Raw genomic sequence first — 20,741 nt, 5'->3', positions numbered from 1 at the left:
ATGCAGGATTCATCTACCCCATATCGGACGGCGAATGGGTTTCCCTCTGGTGTTGGTACCCAAGAAAAATGGGAAGTGGAGAATCTGTGTGGACTACAGAGAACTGAACAAAGCCACCAAGAAAGACCACTTCCCTCTGCCTTTCATAGATAAAGTGTTGGATGGACTGGCAGGAAAGAAGTTTTTCTCTTTCCTAGATGGGTTCAACGGGTATAATCAAATCCAAATCAGCCCGGAGGACCAAGATAATACCACCTTCACTTGTCCATGGGGTACCTTTTCCTACCGAGTCCTTCCCTTTGGGCTATGCAATGCCCCTGCCACTTTCCAGAGAGATGTATTGAGCATCTTTGCCGAGTTGGTTCATGATTTGGTGGAAATCTATATGGATGACTTTACTCCTTACGGGTCTAGCTTCCAAGAAGCCTTGTCCAACCTGGGAAAAGTTTTAAGCAAGTGCATTGAGATGAACCTATCCCTCAGCCCTGAAAAATGTGAATTCCTGATGACTGAAGGGATTGTGTTAGGTCATACCATTTCTCGCCAAGGATTACAAGTGGATCCTAATAAAATTGCTATCATCAAAAAGGTTCCACCTCCTCAGAAGGTAAGAGATGTTCGGAGTTTCTTAGGCTTAGCGGGATATTATAGAAGATTCATTAAAGACTTCAGTAAGCTAGCCTCGCCATTGGTTGGCCTCTTAGCAAAAGATGTTGAGTTTAAATGGAATGACAACTGTCAGAGGGCTCTGAATGAATTAAAGGATAAGTTGGTGTCCGCCCCAATTTTGGGAGGCCCAAACTGGGCCCTACCTTTCCACATCCACACTGATGCCTCAAACAAAGCCATAGGGGCAGCCTTAGGACAAGTTGAATAAAAACTTCCATATGCCATATACTTTGTCAGCAAAAACTCATCCAAGGACGAAATGAATTATACTTTAACTGAGAAAGAATTCCTAGCTGTGGTCCATTCCCTGAACAAGTTCCGACACTACATCACTGGCTATCAAACATTTGTACATACTAACCATGTTGAAATTAGATATTTAATGAATAACCCTGATGTGAATGCTCGTATTATTAGATGGTTACTTTTGTTGCAGCAGTTTGATTTCACTATCGTTGACAAACCAGGTAAAGAAAATGCTGTTGCTGACTTCTTGTCTAGATTGGATTTGCCTGCAGGTGAAGAAGGAACAGTGGATGACCAGATTCCAGATGAACATCTGTTTGCTATCTCAGTACTCTCTCCGTGGTTTGCTGATATATCAAACTATCTGGTCTCAGCACAGTTCCCTCTGTATCTATCCTCAAAGGAGAAGAGCATAATCGTGAGGAAGAGTGCCTCATTCACTTGGATCGGGGGCAACCTGTTCAAACTTGGCCTCGATCAGATCTTAAGGCGTTGTGTAAGGGAGGAGGAAGTCTTTGACATCCTCCTAACCTGTCATGATGGGCCTTGTGGAGGACATTTTGCAGCCAAGAGGACTGCCTTCAAAATTCTACAGGCAGGCTACTATTGGCCCACTCTTCATCAAGATGTCAGAAGATATATCAGCCAATGTGACCGATGCCAAAGGATGGGGAAACTGACTCCAAGGGACGAAATGCCTCTCCAACCTCAAGTGACTCTTGAGCCATTTGAGAAGTGGGGTATGGATTTTGTGGGTCCTATCAACCCTCCTTCAAGGCAAAGGTCTTACATCATTGTGTGCACAAACTATCTGACAAAGTGGGCGGAAACCAAGGCAATCAAAGCAGCAACAGAAGAAAAGGTGGCTGAGTTTTTAAGAGAAAACATCTTCTACAAATTTGGCTACCCAAGAGAGTCAGTCATCGATCAAGGAAGCTAATTCACCTCCAACTTAATTGAAGACTTGCTCGCTCATCACAAGTTCAAGCATAGGACTTCCACCCCATATCATCCTCAAGCAAATGGGCAAGTGGAAGTCACCAATAGAGCATTAGAAGGGATTTTGACTAAGGTGGTGAGCAGCAGCAGAAAGGATTTGGAAGATTTCCTGGTTGAGGCCACTTGGGCCTACAACACCACTTGGAAGACCACAACCAGTTTCACACCTTATGAGCTAGTCTATGGGAAGAGAGCTTTGCTGTCAATCGAGTTTGAGTACAACACATTGAGGATGGCAGCTCAGCTGGACCTAGATCTCAGCGATGCTCAACAAGAAAGGTTATTGCAGCTGAATGGGTTAGATGAACACCGAATGCAGACCCTCCTCCACTCAGAAGCGGTTCAACTTCAGAGGAAGATATGGCATGACCGGCACCTCAATGAAAAACAATTCCAGCCGGGAGATTGGGCGTTGCTGTATGATTCCAGACATAATGATTTCAAGGGGAAGCTGAGGACAAGATGGCTAGGACCATATGCAGTGGAGAAGTGTAATGACAATGGTTCTGTCCTTATCTGGACCATTGATGAAGAAGCCATCCCCATGCTCGTCAATGGGCATCGACTAAAGATCTACAGGAAACCTCTTTTGAGGCAAGAGTTCATCAAAACTATGGAAAAATCAGTGCTGGTCATAGAGAAGGGTTCTGCCTCTGTTTTGGGCACACCCTGAGCATCATTATATAAAAAATAAATAAAAAATGCAATAATAAAGATCCTTGGGTGAAAACCTTTCTAAGGCGCCCAAGGCAGATGGTAGGGGTGAAAACCTCATTGAGGCGCCCCTGTTGTCTCTCTGAAAAAAGAATTGGAATAAAAAGATCCTTGGGTGAAAGGCGACCAAGGCAAATAGTAGGAGTGAAAACCTCATTGAGGTGCCCTTGCTGTCTCTTAAAAAAAAAGAAAAACAAAAACAAAAAGAAAGAAAAAGAAAAAGTAAGAAGGAAGAAACAAAAAAAAACAAGTTTAATCTCTGGAAATTGTTGCAGGTTGCAGGAACACAATGCAAAAAGGAGGCCTCTCAACTCAAGGACAAGGGTCCCTACCAAGCTACCAGGCAACCTCACATACGCTCCCTCCATGAACACTCATTTTTTCCAAGGTTTGGACACAATTTGGTCATGGTTTAGCCTTCTACATGAAGCTACAAGACTTTCTACAGGAAGTTCTGTATTTCTATAGGAAACATCCTATAGAGCCTTTGGGCAGGTCAGGATCGATTTTGGAGAAGGATTTGAAGCTTGAAGTCTGTTGAGGAGGCATGCAACCACTCTTTTCTTCCATCCTCCACTTGTTTCACCTCCTTTCACCACCATTGCTGCCATCTGGTCGAATATACCTGCACAGTCATACCAGAACCCTGTTTTCTCAGATAAAAAAAAAAATTTAAGTGGGAAATAAAGCATGCAGAGGCTCGCACACTTTACCTGTCAAGGCGACCTCAGGACCCTGCACCTGTGAACGCGACTCATTTATTTCAGCATGCACCCCAGGAGGAGAAACGACTATAGGATGTCCTACAGGAATCCTATAGCAGCTGATCCGGCTGGAGCACATACCATGGAGACACCAGCAACTCATGAAGCCGGTGCATGCAGCATTCACCACCAGGAAATCAGGTCTCAAGGTCTCGTAGCCAGCGGCAGCCAATGAAGAGGAGCTCCAACATCCGTGCATGAAGCAACAGCAAGCAGATCCAGCATTCCTCGTCCCGAAACCTGAAAAAACCACGTCCATGGCCGCACAGGTAAGTGCCTAACCTTATTTCGTCAAATTACATAAGCTATACTCTAAATGTGCATGACTGTGAGAATGGATGGATTGAACAAGTCTGGTAGCCATTCAACTGGCCACCACAACCAATCAGACGGCCTCGTAGGATCCGAATGGGCTTGGTTATGCCGAAAAGACAGGCAATTGACACGTGGGAAATGTCCAGTCGGGGAGAAGTGGCAGTATGACAGGAATGGCGGCAGTGAATGCAGAGGGAAGAATTCGGCGGTCAGGGACACTCCGATGAATGATGGCTGTGACGTCGGCCAACGGATCGACCGGGACAGCTCACCCCACGTGATGAATTCCGCAGTAATTCAAAATCGGTCGGTTGAATAACTTATGATACACTGCAGTCATTTACACTCACAACCATTTTGCAGCCGAGTACGCGTCCTCCTCCTCTACAAGTTGTTAGCCCGAGTTCTCGGTCTGTTCCAACGTCCTGCTGCTGCTCAGACTCTTCCAAAACCACCGTAACATCCTCCAGAAGTCGTGCACGATTTCTACAAGAAGCTGCGCTACAGGGAACCCGGCATTACGAAGAAGCTTGGACTGTTCACGTCGAGGGTGGGAATTCTCAGTGAGGTAGGCCTGAACATAACTTTTGCATGCAAATAATTCAAAAGGTGGTGAATTCGACGTGTTGAGGGGGTAGGGAAAATGTGAATGCAAGTCTGTCTATGAATTCAAAAGCTGTTTTCTTATCGCTGCATGAAATTGTCTTCGTAGTCTGCATGCGAGATTTTCTCTAGGGTCTTGAATTAAATTCCCTCTTGTAGAAAAATTGAGACACTGTCAAGGCTCACCGGTGAAATATTGTGAATTTTATATGACTGTGTGCATAATGGAGACGTAGCTCTATGCTCTGTGTAGAGAAATCCCGAATTCCTCCTTCTGTACACGAGTAGGCAAGTTCAGAACAACAAAAATAGAGTTTTTTACCATGCCGGGAGGGTTCATTAGAAAAGAACCTTCAGACTCCAAGAAATTATGGGAAACCCCTGAGGTGGTGGACTTGTTTTCCCGTGCACACTGGATGTCATTATGTGACAAGCTTCAAGGTCACGATGACGAAATTACAGAATAATTCCTAAGGTCCTTGAAGCCGAAGTCAAAGACATTGGTCATTGTCAACTTCAGAGGATTGACCCTCAGACTCACCCCACAGCTCATTAGCAGAGTAACTGATCTACCGATGGGGGTACCCTGGGATAAGGAGGAGAAAAAATTGGGTCAGAAAGATAAAAAAGAGTTCTTCTTGCCAGAGGAACAATTTTCAGAGGACAAGAATGGAGTTCGAAGAACTAGCCTACAACCGTTCTGGAGTGAAGTCAGCCTCCAAATTATGAAGTATATTACGTGTGAGGGGTGATTTAGCATCGTGTATGGCTATCATTTCCGGTTGCTCACAAAAATCAGGCACCAAATGGACCTACCCTCAGAACAAAAATTGAGCATTCCTTACTTCCTCCTGCAATCCATGATTGAGTGTGCCACCAAATTGAGAGAGGGGACACCAGACCAACTAGCCCATCATGGGCTTATCAAGCTCCTCGTGGAAGATGCACTCCACACTTACACTGTCCCTCTCTCCTGGGAAATTTTTCGGAATATGTCTAAGGATGATGACATCCGAATTTTGGCCGAGGAACTCACTTCCTCCAGCAGCGAGGAGAAGGAGCACACTCAGGCAGAGAAGAAAGCTAAAGGACAAGAAACCCCGAGAAAACCACCAAAGAAAGAACAGAAAGGAACACAAGAAAAAGGCCAAGCTGCCAAAACAGGGGGTGGTAAAATTACACCAACACCCAGGGAGAAAAGACTACAGAGTAGGGTAGAAAGGACTGAGAAAGTCCAATCCAGTGAGAGCACCCCTAAGGCAGCCTCAGCCAAGCTAAAGGAAAAAGCACCCTCAGCCAAGCAAGCTAAAATGGTGCCATCTGCTTCTACAGGAAACCAGAAGGCTATTTCTACAGGAAGGTTAAAAATGGCTTTTGTAGGAAGCCAGAAACCATCCACTACAGGACTTTCTACATGAAGTCCGGAAAAAGGACAGCAGAAGGAGAAATCGGCCAAAATTCTAGCTAGGGAGGCAATAGCTGTGCTAGCCACCCTAGGTACCTCTCCCATGCCAAAGGAAAAACTAAAGAGGGAGACTCCTCTGTATTTTAAAGCAAGAAGGAGTGTGAGAATTAAGACTAGTAGACCCCAGCCTCCATCAAAAAAGCCAATCACAATTGTGGATACCCCTACCACACCAAGGGATAGGTCCCTCTCCAAGGCATCCATTACTTATGAGCGGGGGAGCCTGAAAACATCCTCATGGAGGGAAAGGATGGAGAAATTGAACTCAGAAGCCTCTCTACAGGATGCCAAGGCGGTTCTACAGGAAACTTTGGCTAGGCTGAAGGAAACTGAGCGGATGGAGGAAAGAGCAGCCAAGTCACCACAGGAGGAGGAGAAGACAGATGTCATCATGGAACCAAGCCCCCAGCCCAGCCTGGGCTCTTATTATAACTTTTTGGAGGTCGGCAAAACTATTCCTCAAAAATTCACAATGCCACTGTTTCTAGCACTAGAGGAAGAAAGAGTATGAACCCACACTTGGATGAGGATTGTTAAATCCAAGGGGGTAGCAGATATAGGGCCTCTAGAGGAAAGGCTCAAGGAAACACAAAGGGAGTTGGCAAGAGTACGGCATGTGGAAAGCTCCCAACAGGCCAAGTTAAGAGAAGAGAATGAGTTACTTAGATAGTAGCTATGGCTACAGGGACAGAGGAAAGAAGAGGACACAATAGCCAAGGACACCACAGCAGAACCTCAAGAAAAAGAAGGAATGCAAGCTGATCTTGAGGAACTAAACTGGAAACTACAGGAAAGGGAATTGCAGGCAGGCATAGAGATACAATCTCTAAAACAACAGATGCAAGAAAAGGAGGCACAACTGGCTTGCATGGCCAGTTGGGCAATGGAAGCTCTGCGATGTAGGCAGCCAGCCAAATCCTATGGCCTATACCTAAGGGATTAGTGGCTGCAATTCCAAATCAACACATTGGCACAAAGGGGTATCTCCAAAATTCAAAACCCCCAGCAGGTCATGGATTTATGTAACAGCAGTTCATGGGAAGATAAGGCTAAGCTTTCAGAGTTTTACCTTCATAATTTGGCCCTTCCAAACATAACCTCGTGGGACCCCAACACAACAGTAGGGGACATGTGGCTGATGGCAATGACCTCATGGTTAAACCACGAAGAAAAAAGAGCAACAGAGGTCAGAAATGTCATGAGCCGAGAACTACATGAATCAATGTTGATTAGAGCAGAGCCAGGGGACCCCACAACATTGATATCCGCTCACCAGCACCTAGCTACCAACTTTCAGGCTTTATTAGAGTACATGGATCGGCAGGCTCAGGCCATAACACACTTCGAGGATATGGAGCGATTATTAGGGGACAATTGTGTTCATGCTTGCACCCGTAGGTGGAACACATTGTCCCACAGCCTCAAAATCAGGGAATATCACACTCCAACTAGAATGAGGGAGGCCTTGGCACGAGTGCCTCTCTACAAGAAGTCTATGCAGAACCTCCAGGCCAGCTGGACAGGCCTCAAGCTAAGTCCACCTTTGCTTTTGGGATTGTTAGAAGGAGGCACAGAAGAAGAAGAGCATAAGCAGTGGGAAGAGGTGGAAAGGAAGGCCGTATTCCATGACAGTGAGGGGGATACTACTTCAGAAGCCTGGGATGTGAGGGTGGCGATTAAAGCAATGAAAGACGAGGAGCTGGACTAGTTTCTTAGAGGATGAGCAACCCTTTTAGCAGGGGGGTGATGATGAGCCCCAAATTTGGTAACTTGTTGGGATCATTTGGCCTAATTATCCTTGTTCAATCCTTCATTTTTCATAGCTTATGCATTATTTTTCAGTATGTTTATGTCATTTGTACGAATAAGGGTAGTCACTCTTCCTAGGTGGCTAACACGTGCTCATTTCGGGTTTTTTGACACATGTTGGAGCAAAACCGAGCAATCATGGGCTAGAAGACAGCCAAGCTTGAGGTGAGGATTCGTAGGGGGGTTGTCTATGGCATTAAATAGCCCTTCCTCGGGATCTTCACCCCCAACTCCGAGCTCCAAAGGCCACCAAAACCAGATCTAGAAGGCAGCCAAGCAGATTTTGGAAGTGGATGTCTACTCACAGTTTGGACAGCCAAGTCCCATAGATTTAGGAGGCCAGCTAGGGCCCTCGTGGTGTATAAATGTTAAGGCCTCAGCCTTCGTAAGGGACTTTTGAAACCATTGCATATTTTGCACTACAGTGCTGTTAGCTTTACTTTGTTCTCTTGTAGCCATTTTGGTATAACTCTTGACTTATGACTATTTTTTTATAATGAGAAGTAGTCCGATTTTATATCAACTCTGAGTTTTCCATAGGAGCCATAGCTCTCAGGGTTGGGCCCAGCCTGAGAGCCTAGGGTTTCCTTTTTGTACTGTTACCTCTCCTTTATGCATCATTGTTTTCCTTTTATGCATTTGAAACGTATTTCTGTTGGGCAGATTTAGTTGTGTTGGTTAAATAGGTCACTGTTTATGAATAGAATTGCTTCAGATGTTTAAAATAGATTGGTAGGATAATAACAGGAAAAAAGCTCCAAGAAAAGGGTCAACAACACTCTCGGTTTCACCTCATCCTTATTGGATCAGGGGCTGGAATTGAAGAAACAATGCTGCCCCAACAAAAACACTAGTTTGCTTGACCATGCAATCCTTAGTGTACTGCTTTTCATTTGCAGAAGTTAGTTATGGGTTCAGATCTCTGAAATTTTTCTTTGCATGATTGATGTACATGGTTTTCTTTCCAAATAAAGCTGTTATTCATTCGTTTTATTGACAGTTAGATTAGATTAGCTAGGAATTTGATTATTTGTAAGAATTTGTTGATTCGGTTAAATGTACACTGTGCAGGGCATCTCTACCACTCTCTCATCCACCTAAGCTTCATCAGAGTCCGCTATTCCATCTCCTAGCTAGGTTCCTCGTCTCACACCTGTCCTTTTGCCCACGTAACCCTACCTTCTTGCTCCATCATTGTCTTAGCCTTCTTTAAGCCAAGTCAGCCTTCTACACCCTCTCACCACTCCATCCACCAATCCCTGGGTTGCTCCAGGCCCCTATCCTACCTCCCTATCCATTCATTCATCTTCCCTCACTCACCCATCCTCTAAAATCCACTTTTTAAACATCCCGTAGAAATTTCTGAACATCCTGTAGAAATCCCTGAACATCCTGTCGAACCCCTGCAGACTTCCTGTAGAAGCTCACAAATGAGGTTTCTTGATAGCCAAACTTTGTGAAACTCTCTGGAAGGGTGTTAGGGACTCCTTAGACCCTCTCTGAACCTTCCCAACCTTTTCCAAGCATTTCTCCTCCTTGATCCACCCCTGCACAGTAAAAATCCAGTTAAAAGCACATGCATGATAATTCTAATAACTTATTCAAAAATACAAAAAGATGTTTTCTTCAGGTAGAGGTAGTCTAGACACATGTATTTTACCTTCATAGAAGTAATGGCATCCCTTCCAGTAGTTTGCATTCTCTCCTTTGCATCAGTAGGACTAGCTGGTAGAATTAGGGTTTGCTAGGGTTTGCGTTACTTTTTGGCTTGCAGTTTCTTCCTGCAAGTAGATTAGCTTCCTTTGAGTTAGCTTTCATCCATCAGTTAAAAAGCTTCTTCTAAGAGCTCATAGAAGTTGGCTTAAGCCCCTAGCGGACTTGTGTCATCTGACCGAGTGACAGCTGCGGCAAGAGTTAGTACTTGTGCATACAACACCGTCGCTTCCAAGTTTGTTACGAACTACTGGGTTGATAAAAGTAAAGAAGGGAGTCCCAGGAGTTGCAGGATTATTGCTGCAATACTAGAGCCCACCAACCACCTTGGATCAATGATCAAGGCAGAGAAGCTCAAACTACCTTCTATAACCATTTCAGCAGGAGTTCTATAAGAAGGCAAGGAGGAAGACAGTTCTTCCCAAGAAAACCAGCCCATACAAGAAGGGAAGTGGTCAGAAACTTTGGTTCAGAGGTACTATGCAAAGGCACGTGTAGGGAGGCTGAAAGAAGAGGGTGAGTCACTCTCATTTACTATTCAGATCAGTATATCAGTCTTTTGGAGACCAAAAGTCCTTTTAATGGGAAGGCGTGATCCAAAAATGGATCCTGGATAAACCTCTAAGTCTAAAAGACTTCATATAAGAGGTAAAAGGTGCCAAATGGAACAAATCCTTTGTAAATCAGAGGAAAATGGAAAATCGCAGGCTGCTCTCAGAAGTAGTCTCATTGCAGAGATCTCCTCATTCTGAATCCAACGCAACTTGAATAGGCGAAAAGGGACTTTAGATGAAATAAGGCCTATCGAAGGCTTAAACCAAATCTGCACAGGAGCCGTCAGATCTGGCTGGTTAATGGTCTAGATCTGATTGGCATATCGCAATTGGTGAAGGCGCAGTCGGAGGGTATCAGAGGCAAACGCGCGATAGGATCGGGCTGATGTGATGGTGCGATCACCGAAATCGGCGATCGCAATCGGCGATGCCACGAGGTAGAGGCAAGACCCCGGGCCAAGCGATATCGTGATCACCGATATCAACATTGGCGAATCGCATTGGCATAGGCCATGCTATGTGGATAGACCCTGGGGCTCATGCGATTTGCAATTGCGACAAGTCGCATCGCAAAATCACATTGGAGCTACATAGAGGGGCGTATATATATATATATATATATATATATATATATATATATATATCTGTGCGATGCGATTTTCTGAACCCGATAAAATTATAAACGGTATTCCGTATGTTTTGAGATCCACCCGATGGTAGTCTTGTGTGTATTTTCAATATTTTTAACGTATTTTATAAATACAAAGGGAAAGCCACGAAACGGGCAATTGCGACTTGCGACAGTGATTATGGGTGGACCCGATAGGAGTTTAGGGCGGAATTCATAGCAATTGAATTCCGATGAACAGTGTTTTCTGCGGATTTTTCCCATGTTTGGTATATTTTCCTGTGTAAACCAAGAATGCCAAAATTTGGGGATTTCAAGCACCAATGTTTCCTTCTGTTGCAACACAGGTGGCCACCATCCCTGAGGGCATTTAGCAATGATTACTAATGCTCAGAGAGGGGATTTGAGCAGACCAAAACAAGAAGACAGGGAGCTCGAAAGGGAAAATGAACCAACAACGTTGATTTGGCTTAAAATCCATAGAACGACAGAGACAGGGAGTTGTTGTTATTGGTTGTTGAGGTTGTTGTTGGGGTTTTGTTGCTGAAAGTGAAGCCAAAGCAGGAAGCTAAGGCAAAAGAGGCAGCACAGAAGCAAAAAGGCAGCCAAGGGAGTCACTTGGAAGTCAAGTGAAAGGCCAAGAGGGCTGTAACCTGATAGAGAGCAGAAAGGAGCCAGAGCCGAAGAGCAAGAGCTAGAGCCAGAGCTGAAGAGCTAGAGTTAGAGCCAAGAGCTAGAACCAAGAGCTAAGAGCCAGAGCCAAGAGCCAGAGCTTCAAGAGCCAAGGGATAAAATGGTGTCTGAACCCACCATTTTTGTGTAGAATAATAGGAGTTGAGCCAAGAGCTTGTAAAAAGGACTTATACCATAATCCCAGAGAGCCTAGTTGAGTTGACTAGAGCTCACGGAGATGTAGCTCAAGAGTTGTGGGTGAACTCCTAATTAAATTGTTATTTCCGTGTGATTGTTTATTGCTACATTGTTCACTTTTATATGCATTTATATATCAGTTTAAGCACATCAACTTACAACACAACAACATAAATTAAAGCATGTAATCAGTTAAAAACAAATACCAGCGTACACCTATATTTTCAAGCATTTCTTAATTCCGCATTGGTTAATCAATAAGACTTGGGAATATTTAAGCTTTGAAAGTGGGAGAGGTTCTTGTAAGTTGGAAAAGAAACCTAAGTGCCCCATTTTTAGATCATTTCGTTTATGATAATCATTTCTTAGTGAAAGTTTCTTCTTATAAATATTTGGGTATTGAAATTCATCATCAGCTCAATTGGAATTAAAGCATTGAGAAAAATATTATTGGAGGTTGGAAATCTTATTACGAGCTTGAAAACAATTGTATGTTGGTCAATCTTTATATTTGGAGTTAAAAAAGGTTCCTCTTTGAGACTCTCATCACCCCTGTTGTATTATATGGATGTGAAGTATGGGGTTTTTGGATATCAAGAGAGTCATAGAGAAAGATAGAGATGGTTTAAAAGAAATTCATAACCTACGACCTCAAGATCAAGGGAAATACTCACTATCCTATCCTCCTGATCGAAGTTGGCCTTTCCCCCATTGAAAGCACGACTATGTTTAGATATCTGATGTATAAGAAGAAGTTTTACAACATGGAATCCAAGAGGCTTCCCAAGATTGCTTCTAACTAATTAGTCAAAACTCCCAACTTCACCTCAAGTGTGGGTGGCATAAGGATGCCCAATCTTGGCTTAAGCATTGGGGGATAAAGGAGGAGATCGTAATGGGAAGTAAGGATAGTGTCAAAGATACTATTACCTCCAAATTTAAAGATAAATTGTGAGATGATAAGGAATTGGAGGGTAAAAGGAAGCTAAGATACTATAAGGAGGTGATCAACCCCACCCTTGATAACCAGAATTATCTCTCTGTTTTGATGAGCACTAAGAAAAAATTAACATCGCTAGGATAAGAACTAATTCTCATGAGCTTTGAAGTGAAACCGAGCAGTGGTCTACTCCCAAGACTCCATTGGATGATAGAATTTGTTAGCTTTGTGATACTAAGAAGTAGGAAGATGAAAAACACCTCCTTTTAGATTGCCCGACTCTTACTCATAACTGCTTTTATTTCCCTAACATCTGTCACACTTCCAATCTTCTTGACTTGTTGAGTCAAACCAACTATAGTAATCATGGAGTGCTTCTTTCCCTTCTTTTTTATCATAGAAATAAGATTTTGAAGAATCACAATTAGATTTTTCTTTTTCTTAAAGTCTGATAGACCCCTTTGGTCTTAGCAAACAATAATCATCATCATATATTTACATTATTTATTTTCATAAAATAAATTTTATATTGTATTATAAATTATAAAATTATATAAATATATATATTATTTTTATAAATTTGATTATTAAAATGATATATATATATATATATGGCAACTTAATTGAGATTGTAAGTGTTTCTTCTTATTCATAATATTTTATTTTATATTAAGTTCCTGTAATTAACTTATTATTTTGCAATAAATATTTTTAATAATTAATTAATAACATAAAATATTCAATTTTTATTAATTTATAATTAATTTTTTAAATTTAAATTAAATAAAAAATTTAAAAATATAATAACATAAAATTTGATAATCTTAATTATTTCAAATTCCAATGGTGAAAAGAGTAATTATGAAGTATTTTCAGATACTTACATAAAACATTTTTATTGTCTACATTCCGAGCCAGCAAGATCCAGGCACAATCGTTGGCGTAAAAACATTGACAATAATTTTTTTACGTGAATAATCCTGAATTTTTTTTAACATTTAATAATATACTTATAATTATATTCGAAAAGATTTCAATAATTGTAATTACGCTTTTCATCATATCTATCTTACCAAATAAAAATTATATCTATCATGTCAATTAAAAATAAAAATTGCAATAATATTAAGTACATTTTTAATCATATCATATATATATATATTCATATTTACAAATTATAATAAGAATATTTATATTATATTATCAATCTATATATAATATTTATTTATATTATAATATATTTATCTATATCATTAATATAGAGTATATATTTTTATTTATTTTTTCTTTTAAAAAATTAATCATAATTTATTTATTATTGATTATCTATAAATATCTATTTATTTATTATTATTATTATTATTATTGTAAATTTGGCACTACTTTTTATTACTTTTTTCAAAATGAGGTAGGTGTTACAAGATCAACATCCTTAGCCAAATAGTCTCAACCTCCCTAGAGGGAAACCTGGTATGTTGACCATTTAGTTGCATTATAAGCCATCCAAATTCTGATTTGTCTTAGATTGTGTAACAAAGCAATATAAACTTGGCTGACTTTATGACTCTTACTGACCATACGCCTATACCATATGTACACAAATTCCTTACTATTCATCTAAACAAGACTAAAGCAACAAAATATCCATACTATGCTAAAAACCATACTAATCATCAAAGGACTCAACTAGTGTTGGGGCTTTAGCACTTGAGCCTGAAAACTCAGTCTGAGGCAAGCAAGGGATGTGCCTCTCTATGCATGCAAGTGAGCGTTTTGTCGCTGAATTTTGCACCGGATTAACTGGAATTCATTGTGAATTTCTTTAATCTCTTTTGAAGGACCTAAGATACTTGTGATAGTTGTCTTTAAAGCCTTAGCTAAGAGAGTCTTCATCAACCAAAAGAGGTAAAGTCTGCTGGAACTGAGTGTGACAACCTCGTGTATGGCCAGGGTTTGGCCTACGTCCTCCAACTCTTCTAGAATTTCTTGATCACTGATATTAGATTGATCTATTATCTCTTCTTCCCATTCATTGATGGTATGGCAGAACCGAGGATGTGTACTAGTCCTATAAGCTCTGAGTGCAGCCATGATGGATTGGTGCCTGATCCTTTGACCCCGACCACTGGTGGATCAAGATTGCCCCCACCCACAGCCTTAGCCCTGCCCTCGAACGACATTAGGAATGTGGCCACACTATGAAGGAGGATGTGCCATATCGTTCAATTGTTTGTTGTTGGGGGGAAGGGTAAGTATTTCCGAACAGGTTGAAAACCCGCCTTCTTTTTTTCGCAATGAGAACTATTAAATCAAGCTCTAGAGGGTGGCCTGGAGGGTAGATCCCATAAGTCAAGCTAAAGTGGGAGCCTAGAAAGTCTAAAGAGCCATATACAGTGTAGAGAGAAACATTAAACCCAACACGACAAAATATCTCATTATTTTCGTGGTTTTGTTCTAAAAAACCAACCCAATTATCTTGCAGAATCCTTACAGCCTAGTGAAAGGATTCAACATACAAACTTAAAATACCACTCACATACCAGTCCATAATTGTGTGCAGAGATTGCATGTAGAAAGAGAAGGGAGCGAGGGTTGCTAACTTGCCCTTATCACTATCATGAAACAAGAAAAGGACAAAAAAGAATCATATCTTATGAATTGATTTGTTTGTGGTCCATTAAAAAAAGAGACTTAGGATAGGATTGTTTACCTTTTGGAAAAAGGAGAGTCTTTGTTCAAGGTTCATCACTAAAGTAATTGGACCAAATAATAAAAAGTTGATACCTTAACCTTTGTTAATTTACAAGATATTTATATATTTAATTTACATCTTAAACTTAAATCTGGACCTGATGGATACTTGCTATTCATTCTTTAGGATTGATTGATTTTTTTCACCTTTGTCCTAAAGATCAAACACTAATTGTTTCGAAATATCGATTAAATCATGAAAATATGATTAATCAAAAAGACATACTCATTTACAATATAAATCACAAAAATCTTAAATCTAAAATTATTAATTTTTATAAATTAAAAAATTATTAATTTACAATTATATTATAAAATTACAAACTTAATCTACTTTAAACTTAAATTATTATTAAATTTTAAACTTAAATTATTATTAAATTAATCATATCTTTTAATCGCATTTAACTTTACATTACCATCTTAAATAATAATTTAAATCACACTTTTGTCTTCTATATGAATACACTTTTCCCACCTATATTGCTTTCCATCTTATCTTTTATGATTAGAAATAGTATCTTATTATGCCAAAGTGAATGATAAAGTACTAGCTGTACCTGTGGCCTTCAAGTTTACACGAGTATGGTTTACTTTGTTAATGATAGCGATGCAGCATTGAAATAAAAAAATATTACATATTCAAAATGTGGAATCATGAGCGAAGAGGTGGACCAAAATAAACATACCTCCTTTCGATTGCGTTGTTAGTGCGTCCTTTTCGATGTGGCCTCCATTTGTCCCAAGCTTTTTCCCGGGGAATCATTTGACTCAATTTAAAGCAAAACTAAACCAGGAAACCAGAGTTCGATTCAGGCGGTGAGAGGGCTCCCGAAAGGAAAAGGAATATCGGTTGTCCGACTCCAGACGTATGTCCGGATGACTCCTTGGAATCCTTGTGCCAAATTACTAAGCATTGATTTCATTGTTCTGCAAATTTAACTTGTATGTTCGTAAAATAGGACTTCAGTTGGCTGGAGAATGGATGTCTGAGCTCCTTAAAGGCTGCTTTTCCGTTATTTTCATACACTAGAAGTTCGAACATTATTCGTTTCGGTACCTTGTCCGGAACAGGTTCGAAAATCTTTAAATTGTGCAAAATTTTAAATTCTGAGTTCGTAAAAGTGGATTTTATTTGCTGGGAGAATGCATGTCTCAGATCTTCAAAGGGTGCATTTCCTGGTTATTAGTACCTGAACTCTGCAAAGGATGCCTTCGCCAGTTATTTTCATGTACTTGAAATTCCAACTTTATTCGTTACAATACCTCGTCCGAAACAGGTTTGCAAAGATTTAAATTCTGCTTTTTTTATAGAACATTTTGAGCTCGGAAACAGTGCTTTAAATTTCTTCTGGTAGCTTTAAAACCGGTGCGATTTCTTTTGTTGAAAACCTTGATGCTAGAGAGATGCCAATTTCCACTGTCAAGTCTCAACTTTGAAGCCTGTGTCCACTGTACAGTCTCAACTTTGAAGCCTTTGTATTCTAATCTTGTGAATTTTGACCGTAGTTTTAAGTTCTTGCTTATTTCCTTGCTGTGTGGAAGCCTGTGCATTTGGAACCAAGAATCATGGATCTTTATTCCGACAGCATTCCTGCCTTAAATTTACTATTTAATTTATATTGTTTGCTTTAAAATAATCTTCTGAACCTTTAGACACGGATCTTTAATTTTCAATCCACGTAAACAGTCATGTTCAGATTGACAATTGTTGTTCATAAGCCTGTTTGTTGGAAGTCCTTTGAAGTTCTAGGTATCGATTCTTGGCTATTCTCCTCTTGAAATTTCTTTCCTTCCGCGTTTCGGTACCTTGTCCGGAACAGGTTTGAAAATCTTTAAATTGTGCAAAATTTTAAATTCTGAGTTCGTAAAAGTGGATTTTATTTGCTGGGAGAATGCATGTCTCAGATATTCAAAGGGTGCATTTCCTGGTTATTAGTACCTGAACTCTGCAAAGGATGCCTTCGCCAGTTATTTTCATGTACTTGAAATTCCAACTTTATTCGTTACAATACCTCGTCCGAAACAGGTTTGCAAAGATTTAAATTCTGCTTTTTTTATAGAACATTTGAGCGCGGAAACAGTGCTTTAAATTTCTTCTGGTAGCTTCAAAACCGGTGCGATTTCTTTTGTTGAAAACCTTGATGCTAGAGAGATGCCAATTTCCACTGTCAAGTCTCAACTTTGAAGCTTGTGTCCATTGTACAGTCTCAACTTTGAAGCCTTTGTATTCTAATCTTGTGAACTTTGACCGTAGTTTTAAGTTCTTGCCTATTTCCTTGCTGTGTGGAAGCCTGTGCATTTGGAACCAAGAATCATGGATCTTTATTCCGACATCATTCCTACCTTAAATTTACTATTTAATGTATATTGTTTGCTTTAAAATAATCTTCTGAACCTTTAGACACGGATCTATAATTTTCAACCCAGGTAAACAGTCATGTTCAGATTGACAATTGTTGTTCATAAGCCTGTTTGTTGGAAGTCCTTTGAAGTTCTAGGTATCGATTCTTGGCTATTGTCCTCTTGAAATTTCTTTCCTTCCGCGTTTCTCCGAAATCTGGGAGTTTTTGATTTTCAATGGAAACGGACAGTGTTTTAATGGATTTGAAAATTGATGTTTGATTGTCAATCGCCTCCAACTGCAGTAATACAAACTCCTCATCCTTTTTATTCTTCTTGCATGGCAGGATATGAGGAAGCTTAAAGTTCTTGCTTATATATATTACCGTATGCTGTGTGATCTTCGAAATTTATTATTGGCAATGGCTCCATGCAAATCAGAGTGTTGAATAGGATACTTCAACATGTGGCGCTTGCTGGATTCTCAAAATTATTTAATCGTTCTAGTCGTGGCAATCTCAATATCGCTTCCGAGTCATTGCACAAACGTGAGCATCATTGAAAAAACAAGGCCTCATGTTGTAAATGTCGGTGCTATTTTTGCATATAATTCTACTATTGGGAAAGTGGCAAAGACGGCTATAGAATTGGCGGTGAAAGATGTGAACAACAATCAGGCTCTGCTTAACGGGACAAAGCTGGTGCTGACTCCGGTTGATTCTCGTTGCAATGTCTTCGTAGGAACTGGGGAAGGTTAGAAAACTAAACTTTATCTTTTTTGGTTGGTCTATTTTGATTATTTTGTATTTGCAATGGAAACTGTCGTTGCTCTCAGACTTTTTCTCTGTCAATGAGTGTTAAAAATATCGATCACTGTTTGAATCCTAGTCATTATGAACTCACTGTAACTGACCAGATGTAAGATGCACTATTGTAGAAATTTAGATTCAACTAACATATCAGAAGTGAAGGACGGTAAATACCTTCACCAAACATAGCAGAAATGTGACTGAGTGCGGGAGCGAAAGCCCGCTGCAGCTGCTGCTTTCGAATTATATATATATGTTTTGTTATTTGAATCGGCTAATTTAGGGTTTATAAAGGAATTGTAAAGAAACATTTTGGAAATGATTCGGAAGAAGATAGATGAGCTAAAATGATGGTAGGCTTGAGGGGTCTAATTAGAGCATGCATGTGTTTCTTCTTAAGAGGTCACAGGTTCAAAACCAGAGTATGTATGCCTTTGTAGTTAGCAGTCAAATCGCTGCGCGAAGGTGGGTCCCTTGTTCCACAAACAAGGGGTCTCATACACCAATTTGGTGTCTCGCTTTGCTGTGACCTTAAAAATGGTTATTATTATTATTATTATTATATATTAATGAATGAATGAGAGTAATTGTTATTATTAATAATGATTCTATGTATCATCTAAAAATAAACTTTTTCATTTATAGAAGTCATTTTTTCCGAGGTTTCATAACTTTAATTAATTTTGAAACTTCAAAATAATTTAATTTAAAGTCCTACAAACAAGGGGTCTCATACACCAATTTAGTGTCTGGCTTAGTTATGACCTTAAAAATGGTTATTATTATTATATATATTAATGAATAAATGAAATAATTGTTATTATTATTAATAATTCAATATATACATCGTAAAAATTTAAAAATGAACTTTTTCATTTATAAAAGTCATTTTCTCCGGGGTTTCATAACTTTAATTTATTTTGAAGCTTCATAATAATTTAATTTGAGCCCTCAAAATGAAGAGGAGTTTAAATAAATGAAGGAAAAAAAAAGAGGGATTTATATTTTCAAGCCATTTACAAATTAAATATTTCTCAACTAAGATATGTCTGAGCAAACAACACATCATGTTATTTCATGCAAGATAATGTCTGCGAAGGGCATCACTTGTATGTTAGCCTCACTTTTATGTTTGGCTTTACCCATACCATCATTACACCAAGAATTAAAGAAATTGAAGCTCACATTGGTTTATCTCAAAATTTAAGTGGGATAATGGTTTAGTATGAAGGTGGTTTGTTAAAATGATAGGTCATGGTGATGGTTTGCTCTAGAATAAATATTTATGATTAGTATTTTGTAATTTTTTTTAACGTGTTAGGTTTCAATGGTTATTTATAATTATATCGTTTTATTTAGAGAGGTGCTCTACTCTAATGCATAGTGCCAATGTTATATATTATTCTATTCAAAAAGGTGCTCTACTCTAATGCATAGTGCCAATGCTAGGTGTTTGGGGTTTTGGGTATCTTGTGGGTTTTGTTTTTTTAAAGGGTTTTATTGGAGTTTGTGTTTGCAATGTTACTATTCTCAGCTATCTTGTTTTATTTCTTTTGGTGCAGTTTTGGTATTACAATATGGTTTAGTGTGACACTTAATCTTTTTCTAATTATCAATAAAGGAAATTTTTGAATATGGACTACAGGAAAATTCAAGAGTTACATAAGGCGCTACACATGTATGAAATTTTTTTTTGCTAATGCAAGAGTCGGACCTTCCCATTCATTAATCAAGAAATAAAGTACATAGAGTTACAACACAACCCTCAAGGTCGTTGACTAAGGAAAAAACTAAAGTAAAACTTTTCCTTGCTCCCAACCATCAAACTAGTCCTTTCTAAAGAAGAAAAATAAATGAGTTTAGATATGGAGTCGTAAAAACTCAAAGCGGTCGACAAGAAAAGGAGGCTCCAACGCCCGAGTTCTCAAACTATGGTATGACCTCTCAGGTTAGACAAAACCCGCCTCCCCTATACAACCAAAAAGAAAAAGATCTCGATCTAAAAACCTGTACGCATGAACCCAAGGCTGCGGTCCAAAACGTACTGAAGAGCTGCTTGCCTGTACACCCGGGACCACAAACCTGCACGGGTGATCTGAACCGTTGAAATCCCATGAGCCATCTGACGGTATATATTAATATCGGACCGGCCAACAAACACGGAAGATAACTCGCGATGAGGGCAGTTTTCCACCCGACCCCACCGCCACATGGAACTCAACGATTGTGATCGCTCCCAAATGGGGAAAACCACTTCCCGCCTGTTGGGGCCGCGAGCACCTGAAAACCACTCGGGATGCGGAAACGGGAGCATGCCCTGGTTTTGCGATCGCCGGTGTTCCTCTGTTCCCGGCCATACACTACATCGGCCCTTCTCTCCCAGATGCGCGAAGCAATCGCCGCCATCCTACCTGCAGCCTCTGAGACTTTTGCGATCTTATCAGTGCCACTGGAATAAAATAGGGGGAACGGGGATCTGTTCTCCACGCGAATCCGGCAGGGAAAATTGATCCGATAACTGAAGGAACAACTCTCCCGCCACTTCCACT

General features: G+C 40.0%; 1 protein-coding gene across 4 annotated transcripts in view; it reads left to right on the top strand.

Annotated features, from left to right (window-relative positions):
• Window positions 1-15,749: 15,749 nt before the first annotated feature.
• Window positions 15,750-20,741, top strand: part of LOC149219893 (glutamate receptor 3.3-like) — a 134,700-nt gene continuing 129,708 nt past the window's right edge. Inside the window, exons 1-3 of one of the 4 annotated variants that reach the window (XM_089384523.1) lie at window positions 15,750-17,069; window positions 17,471-17,541; window positions 17,731-18,136. In XM_089384523.1, coding sequence (XP_089240649.1) covers window positions 17,848-18,136 — 289 coding nt within the window. In that variant the 5' untranslated portion in view covers window positions 15,750-17,069; window positions 17,471-17,541; window positions 17,731-17,847. Of the gene's footprint in view, window positions 17,070-17,470; window positions 17,542-17,730; window positions 18,137-20,741 lie in introns of those variants that run through there. The other 3 variants (XM_089384522.1, XM_089384524.1, XM_089384525.1) reach the window with 3 other exon arrangements.

This window comes from Pinus tabuliformis, chromosome Q (assembly GCF_031772625.1).
Source record: "Pinus tabuliformis cultivar Carrire ecotype Pingquan chromosome Q, CPIR1, whole genome shotgun sequence".
Lineage (NCBI taxonomy): Eukaryota > Viridiplantae > Streptophyta > Pinopsida > Pinales > Pinaceae > Pinus > Pinus tabuliformis.
This window is presented reverse-complemented; position numbering and strand designations above follow the sequence as displayed.